Below are 17,495 nucleotides of genomic sequence, written 5' to 3'. Positions count from 1 at the left end.
TGCCATCTCCTGGTGGCGTGATAGTTCCTTTCCCGGTCTATGGGTCTGACTCGTCTTGACTGCAGAGCCACGGAGTTTTTTATTATTTTGACTATTTTATTGCAATATACACATAACAAGACAAGGAACCACCAACAATGTAAGACACTTCCATTGGGACACAAACGGAGTTTAAATGTGCGAAGAAAACCAGAAAGAGAAAAAAAGAAAGAAAAAAAATGGTCACAAGGAACAAGAATCAAGACATAAAAGTTGACGAAATAAACATTTTTTAAAAAAAAAATACTAAAATAATAAATAGTTTGACAAAGAGACACATAGTGTTTCAGACTTTCGATTATGTTTCTTAAAGCATTTGAAACTCTGACACATTTGAGCAAACTCACATAGAAAAATATTAAATGAGGGCTTGAGCCATAGACAGTAAAAGAAATGGACCGAGCGATCCCATTGACGTCAACGGCGAAAGAATGAAGTCAACCTAGGGGCACTCACTTCCTGATGGCTGAGCGAACTGCGCAGGCTCAGACTGAGCTTGACGACGTAGATGTGACGTGAGCCTCCTGTCAGACAGCTGTAGGTCTTCTAGTAGATGTGGAAAGTGAAAGCTGAATCACGTTGTTTAAATATTTTCTCCCGTTGCTTTTGGCTCACTATGGGTTTCTCCCCATTCTTCCCCCTTGACTTTATCAGACTTTATGTCTCCACGTCCCCCTGACTGTCTCATAGACAGTAAAAGATTGCCTGCGAGCGTCTCCTCAGGTCTATACGGTAATTTCTCAACTGTGCGACAGGGTCGCGTTGGTTATGACGCAATCGTTAGCCTATTTTACAAAAACAGCTTCTGCGGGGCGATAGTGTAAGATACAAGGTAATGGAGCCTTTTATACATTGTCGTGTTTCTTTAGAAATAAACAATGGACAAATGGAGTCTTTAAACGTCTCAGATGTAAAGTTATTCACTGTCAAAGTGACTCAAAAATGAATGGGAGTCAATGGGATGCTAACAGCAGGTGATGGCTTGGTTAGCAATGGCAGCCCCTAGGGGTGGAACGCTTTCCGAGCGCTAGATTACCCCCTTGGGTTTTACCCAAGCCTGCAGTCTCCCTTTCATTTACTGAAGCTTTCGCGCCTCGATCGCCCCCCGGTGACCGGTCCCAGTATAGCCGCCCCTCTGTGTTTTCTAATGGACGCGAGGCAAACTAAATAATAAAATTACACTTCAAAAAATTTCCCCCAAAGTTAGTTTATGTCACTGAAGGCAGTTATCATCACGATGATTTCATTTCAGGTGTTCGTTTTAAAAATAAGTTTAGTTTGAGTTAGTTATTTGATGCTATAAAAACGGGGGGTGTGACGATTGACAGCTGAGACTGACGGCTTCTCTGAGTGAAGTTGTCACTGAGGCACTAACGGACTTTATTTGAAATTTTTGGGAGCAGATTAGAGCTTTAGCTTTAATTTCTCTTTTCTATAACTGTTTATTTCACACCAACATAATTAATTGTTCTGCATCTGCGAGAGTGTGGGCGGGATTTTGATATCGCAGCTGTACTTCCTGCTCTACTTCCTGCGCTGTACTGCGCAACTCCGGTCCCGAAATCGCTACTGCGTAGACTCGGTCCCAAGATGTCCGCGCCGTGCAAGGCAAGGGGGTAATCTAGCGCTCGGAAAGCGTTCCACCCCTAGTATGGAGCTAGAAATATGACAAAATGATCTGAATTTGAATTGTATAAAATCTGAATTATTGACAAGTGTAATCTAACAAAACTGAATATTATGTTGCATTTTACATAGTTCTGAATTTGAATTTTTTAAAATGTTGAATATAGAACCTTTGAAATTGAACACATCTGAAATGTTTTTATGTCGAAATTGTTTAGACATGTATTTTCAAACAGCAGATATTTTGTTCTGAATTAATCGACTGGAAATATTCAGTTTTTGAAAATACAGATTCAAGATTTCAGATGAAAAAGAAATTCAGATCATCAAATTCAATATTCTAAAATTCAGATCATCAAATTCAATATTCTAAAATTCAGATAATCAAATTCAATATTCTAAAATTCAGATCATCAAATTCAATATTCTAAAATTCAGATCATCAAATTCAATGTTCTAAAATTCAGATCATCAAATTCAATGTTCTAAAATTCAGATCGCAGAAATTCAGATCTTACAGAAAGTAGGCCAGAGGTCATCAGGGAAGAGTAAAGGATGTCAGAAAAATCCAACGGAGCACCATATCTGATCATTTCATTTCCTATTTGTAATGGAATAAAGAGAAAAGATCAAACAACCCCTTTATACTTTTTTGTTTATTTTAGATTAATGCACAGAAAAAGAGATTTCGGCTAGATTTCTCATTTTTCGTGCGTGATTTACAAATCGCTGATTAGTGAAGAAAATCTAAGCGTTTGACGTCATCTGTCGTTCTCCAGGGTTGAATCCAAAATCGCCCCCATAAACCCTCACTATTCCCTACTTTAGTCCACTAATACAGTTAACTCGAACAAGTGAATGAATGTAGATGAATGAGTTTTCTTTTGGGGGTGGGGGGTGAAGTTGTTAACAATAATAATGCTCTAATGATGCGTGACCTATTTTTAACAGTCTATGGCGTGACATTCACAGATCACTGTAGCCCTCGGTTCAAACAAACGGCAGCGCTCATGACATGAACCAATCACCTCCGCTTTACAGCACGAGAGAAATCATGAATGAACACACAGGGCTGACTGTAAGGGCTCCACATTATCTTTGTCTGGGACAAATCAAAGTGGGTTTTACTTTCCCGAAAGGACAAAAAAAACATTAAAATAACCAGATAATTTATTTATTATTATATTCAATGTAAACAGCGACTGATAATGGAGTGGATCTCTGGTAACAAAGTCGCGTTGAGGCTGGCGCTGCCTGTCTCTTTGTGAGACATTCGTGGAGAAATCAAAACAAGTGAGCAGCTAAACGATTTCAAATAGCTACATTGCAATCGTGAATTGTGTAGCATAATTCATTATTAGGTACTTACATTTTAGACTCAAAACCCTTTTTTTTTCTATTTCAACTATGATTTCACCAACGAATATAGTTCCAAAGGAACAACACTCAGCGATGTGTTTTGAACTGAATGAATCAGCGTTTTGAATGAATCATTTGAATGAACGACTCAATGACTCACTCATTAAGACGATCTTTTGCTGCCACCTATTGGCGGTTTAGTTTCATGTTTAAAAGTATCATTGCATTTTTTTATTTGTATATTCAAACATTTAGAACATCAATCTCATAACATTATTCATTGCTGTTTTATTTTTGAAGTTTAAATTAATTAATTTGATTGGTAAAAGCCCTAGTGTCTTACTAATATAACTGCATTTATTAATCAAATGTAAGAATTGAACATGAAATGCATACATTTAATAAGATTTTAAAAAATGGCCTTTATAAAATGACATAACGCCCTGGGGTAAATATCACAAATATGCAGATTTAATTAGGCCTATGTAAAAGCTGATAGAACACTGATGAGAATATTACTACAAAATCAATATATTTATATCACCAAAAATCCCCCCAATACACTCTACAGTACATACAATTTACTCTGTACTCTACCTGATAGGCCGGATTTTGAAACTTGTTTGCAGGTATTGAGGGTATAGGGGGCGATTTCAGATTCAGCCCAGGTCTGTTCAACAAAATAGTAGTCTTATAGCAGTAGAAGACTACCGCTTCGCACCATCAAAATGAACCAAATGAAAATTGGCTTCTAACTTTCATTTTCAATTTCTTTGCAGCAGTTTACAAACGGATAATTGACTCTCGTTTTAATTTTTCAATTTTAGGAATTTAATTTGTTGCTTCCGAATCTGATTTTTGAAATAACATAACAACGATTAATAATCGGATTTTACATTTGTCGTTTTGCGCTCCCGGTTGGACTGTACCAGTGGGAGGAGGGCGGGGGGGTTGTGGTCGTGGATGTATTTACCCAGAGCGCTGTATGTATGCCTATCCATTAACACGTCTGACCATGCAATAATTTATCGCCAACAATTTACACTATGTCAATAGCAACGCGGTGCAAGTCTATGCCTACTTTTTTCTAGAATGATCTAATCTTCTGTATTCCTGTGTTTAAGACATCCCGATTAAATTGTAAATGCTAAATACATTACTGATGGGACACTATATCTACCTATATTACAATAATGCTGTCAATACCTAAGGTTAAGCCATACAAGCATCTCAATTTCATTGGTTAATGGTTTATATATATATATATATATATATATATATATATATATATATATATATATATATATATATATATATATATATATATATATATATATATATATATATATATATATATATATATATAGACATTCAGGAAAACTTATGAAAATAAACAAATACAGACAAGATGCAATTGCAGTAACTACAGGTAGGAGCATATTTAAGATCTAATATTTAAAAAAAAGCCATGTAGGCCTAATCCATGGGTGCAAAATTCAGGAGAGCCACAGCCATGCTCATTTTTTTTTCAGGTTTTAAAATAATATTTACATTTATAGCTGAATCAGGTGTGTTTAATTAGGGTTGAAGCTAAACTCTGCAGGTCTGTGGCCATCCAGGAATATTTAAGTATTGAATGTATTTAGGGTGACCAAACGTCCTGTTTTCCCAGGACATGTCCTGTTTTCAAGTCCTGGTCATCCTGGTTGTTTTTTATAAAGTGATGAAAATGTCCTGGTTTTAATTTATTTTTCATTGGGCCATTAAATTGACAGGCACTAGGGTAATCTAAAGTATCTCATTGCTGGGTCGAGTTTCCTGGTTTACGGCAAGCAAAATATGGTCACCCTAATTTATTGCTGTTATAGGATTAACTTGGGTAGCAGAAATAAAGAGATATGTTCTGGTTCAGCATCATCATTAACAACAATATCAACTCAGAAATTGCTCAGAAAAGATTTGATAAAGTTTGATTATTTTGTTCAAGTGTGTTTAATTGGGGTTGGTCCATTCCCGGCTGTATTTTGGGAGCATAGTGCTGCTAGAAAATAATATTTGCAAATGTTCACTGTCAAGGATTGAGACTTGCCTGAGCTTTCAAGACCTCTCAGTACAAAGTCTATACACAGAAGCAAATTAACCATCTCTTCAAATTAGATGCTTGAAATAATTCCTTCAATTTGCAATTGAGACAATTAAAAATAATCCAGCATATAAATCGATGTTATACCCACAATGTTTACATCTGTACAATGTACAAATTATATCAGGCCCTGTGAAATATGAACTTGGACATCTTTACAATCCAACCCAGATTCACTTCTGTCCAGTTGCTCCATGAATTTGAAACAGTGATGCATCCATTTGGAATTGTCCTGTGAGAAGGAGGCTGTAACGTAGGAATAGGGTCAAATGATTGACAATCACGTCTCTGCTGCAGCAGTGGGCTAATTGCCCACCAACAGTATCCCAAACCAAAGTTCTTTTTTTTTCTTTTTTTACAGCAGAATTTTACTCTACTTGTTCTGAAACATATTGAAAATGCAAGAGGACAGAACTTCATGGTGTTTACTGATTCAATATGTCTATAAGCTCTGAAGTCTTTGAAGATAAACCATCTAAATAATTATTGATATTATTTACAGCAATGTCTACCAATTTAAATCAAGACACGACCAAGTATAAGGTCATGCTAGACTCATGGACATTTATTCAAAGGTGAAGAAACACCACAATGCCTGTACCAACCTTTCTATAAAACATCCTTTGGGACTGCTCAATTTGTAATGTTATGAGACGACAATTTTTTATCTGGATAAACTTTTAAGGTTTTATTTATGGATCTAGAAAAACGTATACAATTCTTAAGGAAAGGTACATTTAAAGAATAGAAATGTAGGCCTACTCATTTTGTATATGTACTTATTTTTTGTTTGTTTGTTGTCTAAGTAGATTTTTTTATTACATTGTATGTATTATATTATTTTTATTAAATTCAATATGTATGTAATAGTAGGCCTAGGTGATGCTGATATGGCAATAAACTCAAATGCTACTATTGCAGTGACCCACCAGGAGCAGTAATGGGAACCCCTGCTCTATAGCCTATAAATATATAAATATTAATATTTCACCCTGCTTATGGGTAAAATTTTATTATTTATGCATGTATAGTAGGCTACTCAAAATAAAATAAAGAATGAAAATAATACATCTATCATAAGATTTGTGAAAGAATTAGGGAGATAAAGAGCAAGAGATAAATGTTTAAACATTGCACAGGCAGTCCATAGTAAAACGAGACACGTCAGAAGATAAAGACGGGCATTCGGAACAGTAGGTGGCGGTGTGTGCGCTTGACAGAAGCAGCTATGCAATATCTGCGTCATTACCGTCTATGGTCATTACCAACAATTGGGCGCACTTCACATTATCACATACAAGTAATCATGGAGGACCTGTACCAGCCACAGTTCAGCCTACACCACGGCGCAAAAAGGCTGATAATGCTAGCCAGAGATCTGTCGAGGGACCGATTGGAGTCCATTTTTAAGGTGAGTAACTAGTTATTTTGAAATCTTTCGTGCATTCTTTTGTCTTTAATTACTTTCGTTAATGTTATAGTAGTTTGACAGTTAAGCTAGCGTTATGCAGCCAGCATCAAGTGCTTGCGCTGGCGAGGGTTAAATTGGAACGTAAACTTCAACGGTTATTAATAACTCCTAATTTGTAGTGTTTACACGACAACGATGTGCTAAAAAACAGACACCAACTTTGTCGCAACGATCTGCGAAATATATATTGTATTATGCAAGTCCGGCCAGTAGTTGGCGCTATCGTTTTCTCAAGAAGAAACAGGTGTTACCCCGCCAAAGCTTAATGCGCATGCGTAATACATTGCCGTTTGGCGGTTTCATAATTATTATTTTTTGGTTAGAGACCGTAAATGATTATTTTTCAGAAACTTGCGCTTTGAAACCTTTTTTTTCTTCTAAAGGTTGCGTTTGCAGCCCCCCAAACCGCATAAAAGTTTCTGTTTCAGTTGAAACCGCGGTGTCACCTATGGGTGTCACTGCTGTGTAACGTTAAATGAACTCTGCACTTAACTGTGCGCACAATTTGCTTCCAAGGCAAAACTTTAGTAATGCGTAGTCGTTCATCTTTATTGCCAGCTGGCCAAGTACAGCCTTAAAATTTGTTGGCAGAAGTTTTGTATAATGTCATTTCAGTTTGTCCTGTTTAAATTGAATTTTGCCTCTTAACATATGGTAAAAATACAGTTCCACTGATCTATACTTGATCATGAAATAATGCAATCCATATTTTATAAGTATTTTTTTTTTTTAGAAAATTAAAGTTGTAAATACGAGTGGGAAGCTCTGGATGACCGGTTCACATAGAAACCTGAGATTTGTGATTGAATGCTTAATGTCAGTAGTCTGGTCGCTTGAGTGGTCATTATTATTCAATAAAAGCTGTAAAAAAAACTGTTCAGTGAGTCTGAAGGCTACTATACAGGCATTAAGCAGTGACATTAATCGAGCATTATTGTTTCCTTCCCTTTAGGTCGAGCCAGATAGTCTTTACTTAGAAGATGACATCACAAGAGAAACATTTTTTCCAGATCAATCTGGACAGTTCCAGACCACCCTCATGAGAGACAGAGGATCTTTTGCTGTGTCAGGGACAAGCAAAGAACAAGCTTTGACACCAGTTGCAGGCCCTTCAACACCAGTATCCTGTCGCCCAAAAGGGAGTGCTGCCTTTACACACCCATCCAATACATTCCAAAACCCTCTCCGAAGATCCAAATCTGCAAGAAAGCAGATTTATGTAGCGGACATTGAGGATAGCGGGAAAATATCTCCCTACAGTATGTATTTGTATCCTTCCAAATCTTTAAGCTCAAAAATTATACTTCATATGCTCTAGCTAATGTTAAATTGGATCAGCCATGGGCCTGGAGTACCACCATCTCTGCGCATTAGGGGTGTAATATTATATCGTTAAACAATATATCGTGATATAAAAATGTGACGATATGTATTGTTGATGGAAACGATATGACTCGCAATATAAAGTTTTTTTAATCCAAGGATCAATTTGCTGTAGTCGGCCTATTTATAAGGTATAATTCACCCAAACACAAATTTACAAATGTGCCACAAATGTTAACTGTCGTCATGAACTCACCATCATGTCTTATTTCGTTTAACTTCCAAACACAAATGAAGATATTCTTTATGAAACCTGAGGGATTTCTGTCCCTCCATTTAAAGTCCAAAAAAAAATTGTCTGAAAGAAAAAATGTGCAGTATTTTGGGGTGTTCCCATTAGAGTTGAGAACCATATAACTGGTTATGAATACTTTCTCTGTCACAGCTACAGTGCATGTCACAATATCTGAAGGCCAGGGTGTGCAGGCAGTGGGACAAACGGTGCAGGAATATTTAAATTCCGCTGACAGCTACAGTATCTGCGATGCAAAAGGGCTGGCAATTGCGGATACTTCAGAAACCAAAGGTATTTCACTGCAAATGTCCACATGTTTGTCCCCTAAACTACCATACATGTTTATCAACTTAACAAAGAGTCCTTACACACAAGATGTATGTGTTGGTTAAATATGTCTCAGTTTGCATCCATTACCTTTTTAAGTAAACTATTATATTGGTACACAAGCAAACTAGACAACTAAAAACTTTTAAAATTTTGTTTTCATAGTGTTAGGCTATTGTAAGTGGGTTTGTCAAGACTATATAACCGCTTTTCCACCATCGGACTGGTGTGTTTCCAAAAAACCATAGTTACTAACCTGTTAGCAACTTAGTTGGTTGGCAATGGGAAATTGCATTGCAACCAACAAAGTTGCTAACTTAGTTAGCAACTATGCTTTTGTGGAACGCACCGCTGAGCGGTCCTCATAGTGTAACAGTTCCTTTCCTTGCCAGCTGGTGCTTGTTTCGTTTTCCACTGTGAGGCTGATCACTGCCATTCTTTTGAATGTAATATAAAAGCGTCAGTCTTTACTTATGACATGAGATCATGTAATAACGGCTGCGTTATGGCGGATTATTAATTTGTGTTTGCGTTGCTCAAATTGTACCAGGCTCGAGTGGAAACACGTCTGGAACCGTTCCTTACCATTCTAAGAACCGTTCGGCCCGAAGGTGAAAAAGTGGCTTTGGAAGCACACTGTAACACCGTGACTGAAAAAGGCCAACAAACATGTGCTAGAAATTAGGTTTTCCTCGCATATTGATTGTGCAGTTATTCTTAAATTGTGTAAAAGTTTTAAAATGTAAGCAGAAACTGTGAAATGTTATGTGGGCATAATTTAATGCTGTTTTTGCATTTTAGATTTGGAATTTTGGAAAACATCGAGTCGGAAGGTTTACGCCATCAGAACCGTAGACCTGGCCAAGCTCAAGACGGGAAGACTTGAAAGTGCCTCCAAAAAGAAAAGGCAAGTTTGTTTTCAAGAATCAAAATGATCTATTTACACAGCTTAAGGTATAATTTAAGAACAATGTAGAGTTAAGAAGGTTTTGGGAAATCCAACCCAAGTCTATTCAAAATCAGTGATAAAAGGAAAGCTTCTCAAGGCCTTTAAAGCAGGCAAAATTATCAAGTTACATGCTTAAATATATACAGTTATGCAACAATACACTGTATAGTAAAACCAGTATCTAACGGTTACCTGTACGTCTGTAACTGTACTAGTAACCGAACAGTCTGTGATGCAATGCTTTGATCTCAATGATCAACAGTTACTATCTTTCATTCTGAAACCTATACCCTAAGCAAAGAAATGTTTAAAATTCAAAAAAAAAAAAATAGGGTTGTGACAATATAGTATCATGTACTTATTATTATTATTATTATTTTTATTATTGAAGGGTTAGTTCACCCAAAAATGAAAATTCGGTCATTAGTTACTCACCCTCATGTCTTTCGAAACCCATAGAACCTGCGTTCATCAATCAATCAATCAACTTTATTCATATAGCGCTTTTACAATGACGATTGTTTCAAAGCAGGTTCTTAGTGTCAAACAAGATAATAAAAGGCTTTATTGAGGAAGACGTGCCAGTGAGGCAAATTCATATGGAGACACCCATTGACACAGTCTCAGCAGACACTCCAGGATGCGTTGATCATGTGTTCATCTTCGGAACAGAAATAAAGATAGTTGTGTTGAAATCCGATGGCTCAGGAAGGCCTCCATTGGCAACAATGAAAAATATAGACCAAAAGTCAGGGGTGCAATTAATTAAAGAAAAATTTACTGAATAATAGTCTGCAGTGTCATCAGCAGAAGCTAGCTTCAAAGTCTCACAAGGAGTTTGTAGGTTGCGCTAAGCGCACTCCCTCTACCAGTCAGTCTTGTACATACAACAGTTATACTGTTTTCAAGGTCTATCTACGTCATTACTGCAAGTAGAATGATTCTGATTTCCTTTTTTCTTTTTCTTTTTTTTTTTGCGCACAAAAGATATTCTTGTCGCTTTATAAAATGATTGTAGAGCCACTGCAGTGAGATGGGCTTTGTAACGACGTCTTTAGTGCCTTTATGGGTCTTAAAAGAGGAAATGACATTGGTGTCAATGAAGGCCTTTCTGAGCCATCGGATTTCAACACTAATATCTTCATTTGTGTTCCAAAGATGAACAGAGGTCTTACAGGTGTCTAATGACATTAGGGTAAGTAATTATTGACAGAGTTTTAATTTTTGGGTGAACTAACTCTTTAAGCTAGTATTATCAAATTGGCCCGCCATAGTTTTACTTAAGCATCAAAGCATATAGCAGGCACAAACATGCGCATACTCCAAATTGAAAAAACTATGTTCACAAATTTGGTCAAGAATGCTTTGAGAATGAGAGAATTTACCAATTTCTTACACTGTTGTGAAAACCGCATCGGCATTAGTCAGTATTTTGTTCCTGTTGCATAGCACATTAACAAAATGTTTATGATAGGCATAATAATGTAATACAAATGACAACACCTAACAAATCATTATTTTATTATATAATAAAAATGTATAGCTAGTAACAGTCTAATAGGTCCGCAAAATCAGTCAACAATTAAATTTAAAAGCAAATTGTTAAACCTACAAACAACTGAAAGAAAAAAAAGATTATAAACCTGAAGAATAGTGAAATAGTGGCCACATACAATAACATTAAGAATCTACGGTGGTATAATTTTAATGTAACATTTAAAATTTGTAATAAAACTATTAATGATGACTTATTACACAAACTCTTGATATTGTTGATTTTACAGATAGACTGCTGTGAATTGAAATGCTGATATTGTCTCTGAAGTAATGGACATGTCTTTTTCACTATTTTCAGGGTTGGCTCTGAAGAACATGAAGTTCTAGATGGCCTGCTCGACATTGAACTGGAGATAAAAAACTCTGCATCAAGGCTAGCTGAAAACATGGATGAAAAATTTAGCGAGCTATCCATTTCAGTCAACCACATTAAGGCTAATGTGCTACAGGTAGTGCAACAGATTGAAGTGTTGGCGGAGATGAAGGAGAAAGTTTCTGAAGTGTCAAAGTCGCTATCCATTGCTTCCTCTCTGCGAGATGCTTTAGCATGCAAGATGTGCACAAACATGCCCAATTCTGTGCTTGTAATAACTGCATGTTGTGGTCAGGTGGCAGGGTGTGGCCCCTGCATCCAGACGTATCTTAATGACAACGACAGCTGCCTTTTGTGTAAAGCAAATATGTTTGCAGGCAAACTGGTGTTTTTAAAGCTAGGAACACACCAAGCCGACGCCGATCAACTAGTGGCGACGAAAGCAAACTGCTGAGTCGGCTCACGTTGGCTCACGTCGGCAGCGTCTTGGGTCCAAAGCGGTCCAAAGTTGCCCTGACACACCAAGCCGACGGTCGACATCAGACGGCCAATAGCGCGTCCGTTCTGCGCCTGCGTTAGAGGAAATACCTTTCCGTCCCAGCTGGTGGCAGTAGTCTGTTTTCGTTATTCGAAGCGGGAAACCGGAAGAGCTATAAAGATATCAGCTGTCGTTTTCGTTTCCCCATCCCCACACAGACGGATTCGTGCATTTCAGAACGTTGCAAATGGCATTGCCGTTGTCAGCCCTTGGTCTTTTACTTGTGGAAGAGGAAAGGTAGAAGCGGACGCGAAAAATACGAGGAACGCTCACTAAATGGGTGAAACCATACCCGAAGTCAAAATGTGAAACCATAGATTATTACACTTGTTCACCTATCAATGAACCATAACAATAACAGGGCATAGCTCAAACAATACCCTGCAAATTGGCTCATTCAGATGCATTGTGGAAGTTAATGTGACACAATCTGAACAATGGCCACTTATAAGGATTGTTAAAATAAATATATGTGTATGACGCATTCTAATTTACAGTAAATTATGTTTGTGACAATGCTTGGTGCTAGTTCAATGAATTATGACAGAATTTGTATATATTTTATTCATTGGAAACATGCCTATGGTGACATTTCTTCAAAATGATATCATGCTGCTTCTTGCACATCACATAACAGCAGTTTGGAAATGAAATCTCCAGTGGCACAGAAATGTTAATGAAAATAATGTAACACTAAACCATACACTGAACTTAACTGACAGTAACCATGCTAACTATTAATTTACAGATATTGCACTTTGATAACATTGTATTGTGGAAGTAACACATTATGAAAATATGTCTCTATTAATTGAAAATCTATTTTCAATTAGGGGCGGCAGTGGCTCAGTGGTTCATGTAGGTTGTCTACAAACCGAAAGGTTGGTGGTTCGATCCCCGGTTCCACCTGACCAAGTGTCGAGGTGTCCATGAGCAAGAGGCCTAACCCCAGCTGCTCCCGACGAGCTGGATGGCGCCTTACATGGCTGACATCGCCGTCGCTGTATGAATGGGTGAATGCGAGGCAAAAATGTAAAGCGCTTTGGATAAAAGCGCTATATAAATGCAGTCCATTATAAATGCAGTCCATATTTATTCTTAAATTAAAACATCAATACAGATGTGTTTATTTACCCTGCTAGTTAGATGTCAAATAGCAAAATAAGGGTTAGAATTCTGCATCATCTTGTGTTTTGTGATCCTTTTTTACATAAAGAACTGTGAATGCAAGTACCCAAAGTCAAAGTTTTTTATTTTCCAATGTTCAGTACAATGGGCACAAATAGCTATATAGAGAATAGCTATAAAAGTAGCTATATGTGTAGATTCAGCCAAGGGTGTACTGGGCCGTAGCTCAGCCGTAATGAAGCTGGGCTCCTCACGGGTGCCAATCCAGGTGTCACTGTTGGTACCATCTGAGGGTAAACAGGATTCACTTTCAGACAAAGGTTCCTTAAAGAAACAATCAAAATGTGAACAATGTGATACAATAGATTCTTACACTTGTTCACCAATAACCCATAACAATAACAGGGCATAGCTAAAACAATACCCTGCAAATTGGCTAAATGGATCTATTCAGATGCACATTGTGGAAGTTGATTTGTTGAATTACTTGTAAATAGACCCATCTGAACATTCATTGGCCACTTTACCAAAAGCAAAATGTTCATTTGTCCAAATGGAAAGAAAAAATAAATAAAATAAATTATACACACACACATATATATATATATATATATATATATGTATGTGTGTGTGTGTGTGTGTGTCTGTGTACCCTGAGTTAGATTTGAGGTGCACTCCTTCCTTTTTGTGTGAGGTTCTAGAAACTGCAGGTGGGTCTTCTGAGCTCCAGAACTTCCTGAGGGTCCATGTTTCTTGTAACACATGTACTGGGTTCGCAATGAATCCCACCGCTTCTTGAGCTCTTTCTCTGAGGGACAATAATAAATAAATAAAAACATTACGCTGAGTTATGTCAATTTCATGGCTATTGTAATGTTCATTTTTGTTCTACTATTAACTGGATGTATTCTGGATGACAGCATTTTTTTTTTTACAGTCGCTTGAACACATTTCTCAATACATTTAGGTCACTTTTGCAAAACTCTCCACACAGTTAGTACAACCGAAATATATGAGGGCTAAACTGTGGATTTATCATTGCTTTTGGACATAAAGACATGCATTAAGTGTTTTGATATCTTTAGTGCATTTTGAATGTGAAATTAACTGCTGTGCAAAGATGAAAGTTGCACACAACAATCTAACATGCATTTTTTTTTGTAAATATTGACTACTGAAGAAGAAAAAACAATTGCAAAAAAGGAAATCTTACCTGACATGACAACTTTATTTGCGATCTCACGCCACGGTTCTGCTTTCGCCACACAGTTGACATAACGTTAACATTTTCCCGTAGTGTGATACTAAGCTGGCCTTTGCTGGATCATGCTGATCAGTTTGTCTTCACTTGCCTCGGTCTACACAGCCATATATATTAACATGTGTTAACATGTATCGTAATGAGGAATATAATCAAATGAGACGACACCTTTCTTTTACTGTCTATGGAGGAGACAGGCGTTCTGTGTTCCCTCTTGACTCTGTCGTTTACTTGCTTCGTCACTTCCGTTTTATTTTCTCGTGCACTGGTTCGCTAGCTGAACAGCAAATCAGAACGATCATATGTCCCGACTGACCGACATGCCGCGACGCCGATTTAACATGTCGAATCGGCTGAAAAACAGCCGACGAGGACCAACGCCAGCCGACGGCGTGGAACTGTGTGGAACACACCGAGGAAACTTAGTTGGCCGACGCACAAAAACTGCCCGACGGCCGACCGTCGGCTTGGTGTGTTCCGGCCTTAAGAGGTCTGAGTGAGGTGCTGGCAAAACTGACAAATACAGCTTCTTAAATGGGGTCCGGCTGACAGTTTGTTGCTCAAAAGTTCAGAAATATTGATTTTCCACATATTTTAGTTTTACATATTTTTATGTATTTGTTGTATTCTTGGGCATAGGTTCAGGGTTTAGTATGGCATCAAGTAATTTTTGTTTTTCTGTATTACTTTTTGTATGTGTAGGGTGTAAATTCAAAACAGCCAACTGAGTTTATTTTTGTACTCCAGTGCCATATACAGTATCGTAACTTTTTTTTACTGAACTTACTTACAGCATACTCTGTTCTTGAATAGGCTGTTTAAAGAGAGATGCCCTCCATTTTCTTCTATGTACACTATAGTCATATAAACCACAGCGCATTTTGGCTCTCCGAGCAGAATATGCTTGTCTGGGGTCATTTCACGGTTCAAAACTGTTAAAAAAAAAGAGGACCTGATAGTTGTACAAGGTTTGTATATCTTGTGGGTATTATAAGAAACTAAGTACAGAATTAAACAAATGTTGTAAATGCTTTAATGGTAATTAGCAAAAGTTAAAATAAAACGTGCTTTTTCAAATGGGCTTGTGTCTTTTATACTTTTGTATGTATTATATATTAAGTTCACGATAGTCATAGCTGATAATTACAGTGATATGTTATGAGTTACTGTACCAAACATAAATCATATTAATGCAAATAATGCAATTAATTAATGCAAATAATGTCCTTGTACTGTAGCATGAAACCATTCCATGGAGTGAAAAAAAGACTGACAGAACAGACGATAGGTAATAAACAAAATCCAAAGATTTTGATAAAGACAGGTGAGTTCAATCGAACAAGTGCTGGTCTAAATTGGGTAGGTCACTTAAATGATCAACATAAAACTTCATTAGTTGTCTGCATTTACTTTTGGATGAGTAATTATTCTGCATTAATATTGTGTTTTACTTGAAATGCTGTTTCTTTTCAAATAGTGTTACCTTTAGACAGCAGATATACAACAACACATTTTATAATCTCATGTTTGTAGCTTTGTTGTCCTGCAACCTTATCTAAAAAAAATGACAACTTTTAAATACACAATTTAAATGAGACTTTAATAAGGAACTAATTTGAGAAGTAACCAGTAAAGAAGTCAAAAAGATTGTAGTAAAAATTGTTTGCCTCTGAAATAGGGCAGAAATGCTCTCAAAAAGTATTTGAAGGCTGCTGTTTAATCTGAACAAAAACAACGCCATTACACTAGTTATTGCTCCAGTCTACGTGTAATGTTCACATATGCCTCCAAACCCTCCCAGAATAGGCCACTGTGACCTAAAAGACAGTCATAAAACATTTCATCATAGCTACAGGTTGACAGCAGCAATGTTTCCCTCTGCACCTTAAGGTCAGGGTGTCCATCAAGGGGGTCGCGTCCAAAAGACCCAGGATAAGTCAGAGTTCCTCCGTTCCTAATGTAGTCAGCTGCAAGTTCCTCAGCAGGTGGAAAGAACTGAGCTGGGATACGAGCGGTTCTGAGATGGCCTGCAAAAAGAGCATCGGGTATGCCTTTGGATGGGATGCTATGTGCATTCCAGGCAGGGATGAAGTTCTGCAGCCCAACAATGCAGCATTTTGAAGCAATGGCCGAGACACAATGCTTACCAAATGGGTCATCAATGTCCAGAAATCCATTGTTGACCAAGGCACACAGTGTGTACTTAACTGGGTAGTTTATTCGCGAGTTGACTTCTACCCACTTTCTTTCAGCAGTGTGGTTCTGTCTTGACTGAGTTTGAATGAAAGGGTGCCTGTTGACATTAGTGCGAAAGGCCCTGAGATTATCTTGTTGATACAAACACAAATAAAATTCACGTCCGTGATCAACTCTTAGCTGATCAAAAAGGCCATGGCTCAAGCTGATTTCTCTGTACACTTCGTCATAAATTATAAGATTGTTCTTTATCGGCATTACAGAAAATCCTACAATTTTCCCACTGAAACCATCAGAGGCAACAACTTCAGTAACCCCAAAATCCACAAGCTTTTCATTTTGGTCCATATGTAGCTTGTGACCAGCATACTCAGCGTAATAGACGTGGGGATTCGTCTGGCGAGCAGTTCCCTCTCTTCGCATCTGAGTATACTGCGGGGTAATTTGTGCCAATGCGCGCCTTACTGCTCTTTCACCCAACCTGTATCCCGATGCTCTCAACATCCCTGTCATCATCTTTCTACCGTACACAGGGCCACAAACAGTAACTGCTGGTCGGACGACTGCATCCACACCATCTCTCCCTAGCCGTGCGTAATCAAAACGATGAATGTTCCTCAATGCACAGAATTTAGAAATGGAGGAAATACTGGAGCCTCTCCCGAGTCCATATTGCTGCTGTAGGACCTCTTGAACTTGTTTGCATGTGTATCCCAGCTCCTCTACTAACCTGCGGATTACACTTTCGTAGTCATCAAGCACACTCCACTCACACATCGTACAGACAATCTGTGGTTGTCAACGCGCAGTTACCATGGCAGTTACACAGTTAATGGAGGTCTGTCGATAAATTATTGCATGGTCAGACGTGTTAATGGATAGGCATACATACAGCGCTCTGGGTAAATACATCCACGACCGCAACCCCCCCGCCCTCCTCCCACTGGTACAGTCCAACCGGGAGCACAAA

At 37.8% G+C, this 17,495-nt stretch overlaps 1 protein-coding gene and 1 long non-coding RNA gene across 2 annotated transcripts; one reads left to right on the top strand and one right to left on the bottom strand.

Annotated features, from left to right (window-relative positions):
• The first annotated feature begins 6,113 nt into the window (after positions 1-6,113).
• LOC137041037 (uncharacterized) lies at positions 6,114-11,981 on the top strand. The gene is made up of 6 exons (XM_067416962.1): positions 6,114-6,578; positions 7,591-7,897; positions 8,407-8,547; positions 9,385-9,490; positions 11,388-11,645; positions 11,780-11,981. The coding sequence occupies exons 1-6, from the start codon at positions 6,396-6,398 to the stop codon at positions 11,979-11,981; spliced, it is 1,197 nt and encodes a 398-aa protein (XP_067273063.1). The 5' UTR covers positions 6,114-6,395.
• An 839-nt stretch (positions 11,982-12,820) lies between these two features.
• On the bottom strand, positions 12,821-14,810 carry LOC137041900 (uncharacterized). Its single transcript, XR_010898177.1, has 3 exons — positions 14,282-14,810; positions 13,721-13,876; positions 12,821-13,355 (listed from the first exon to the last, which is right to left on the bottom strand). It is a non-coding gene; the product is annotated as an uncharacterized lncRNA (long non-coding RNA).
• Between the last annotated feature and the right edge of the window lie 2,685 nt (positions 14,811-17,495).

This window comes from Pseudorasbora parva, chromosome 15, assembly GCF_024679245.1.
Source record: "Pseudorasbora parva isolate DD20220531a chromosome 15, ASM2467924v1, whole genome shotgun sequence".
NCBI lineage: Eukaryota > Metazoa > Chordata > Actinopteri > Cypriniformes > Gobionidae > Pseudorasbora > Pseudorasbora parva.
The sequence above is the reverse complement of the archived record's forward strand: the minus strand, read 5'-3'. Positions and strand labels throughout refer to the sequence as shown.

Bases quoted from the DNA above. Each gene is read 5' to 3' on its own strand.
- LOC137041037 (XM_067416962.1), top strand. From the start codon at position 6,396: ATGCAATATCTGCGTCATTACCGTCTATGGTCATTACCAACAATTGGG. The intron at 6,579-7,590 runs GTGAGTAACTAG...CCTTCCCTTTAG, and splicing joins GATTGGAGTCCATTTTTAAG to GTCGAGCCAGATAGTCTTTA. The intron at 9,491-11,387 runs GCAAGTTTGTTT...CACTATTTTCAG, and splicing joins AGTGCCTCCAAAAAGAAAAG to GGTTGGCTCTGAAGAACATG.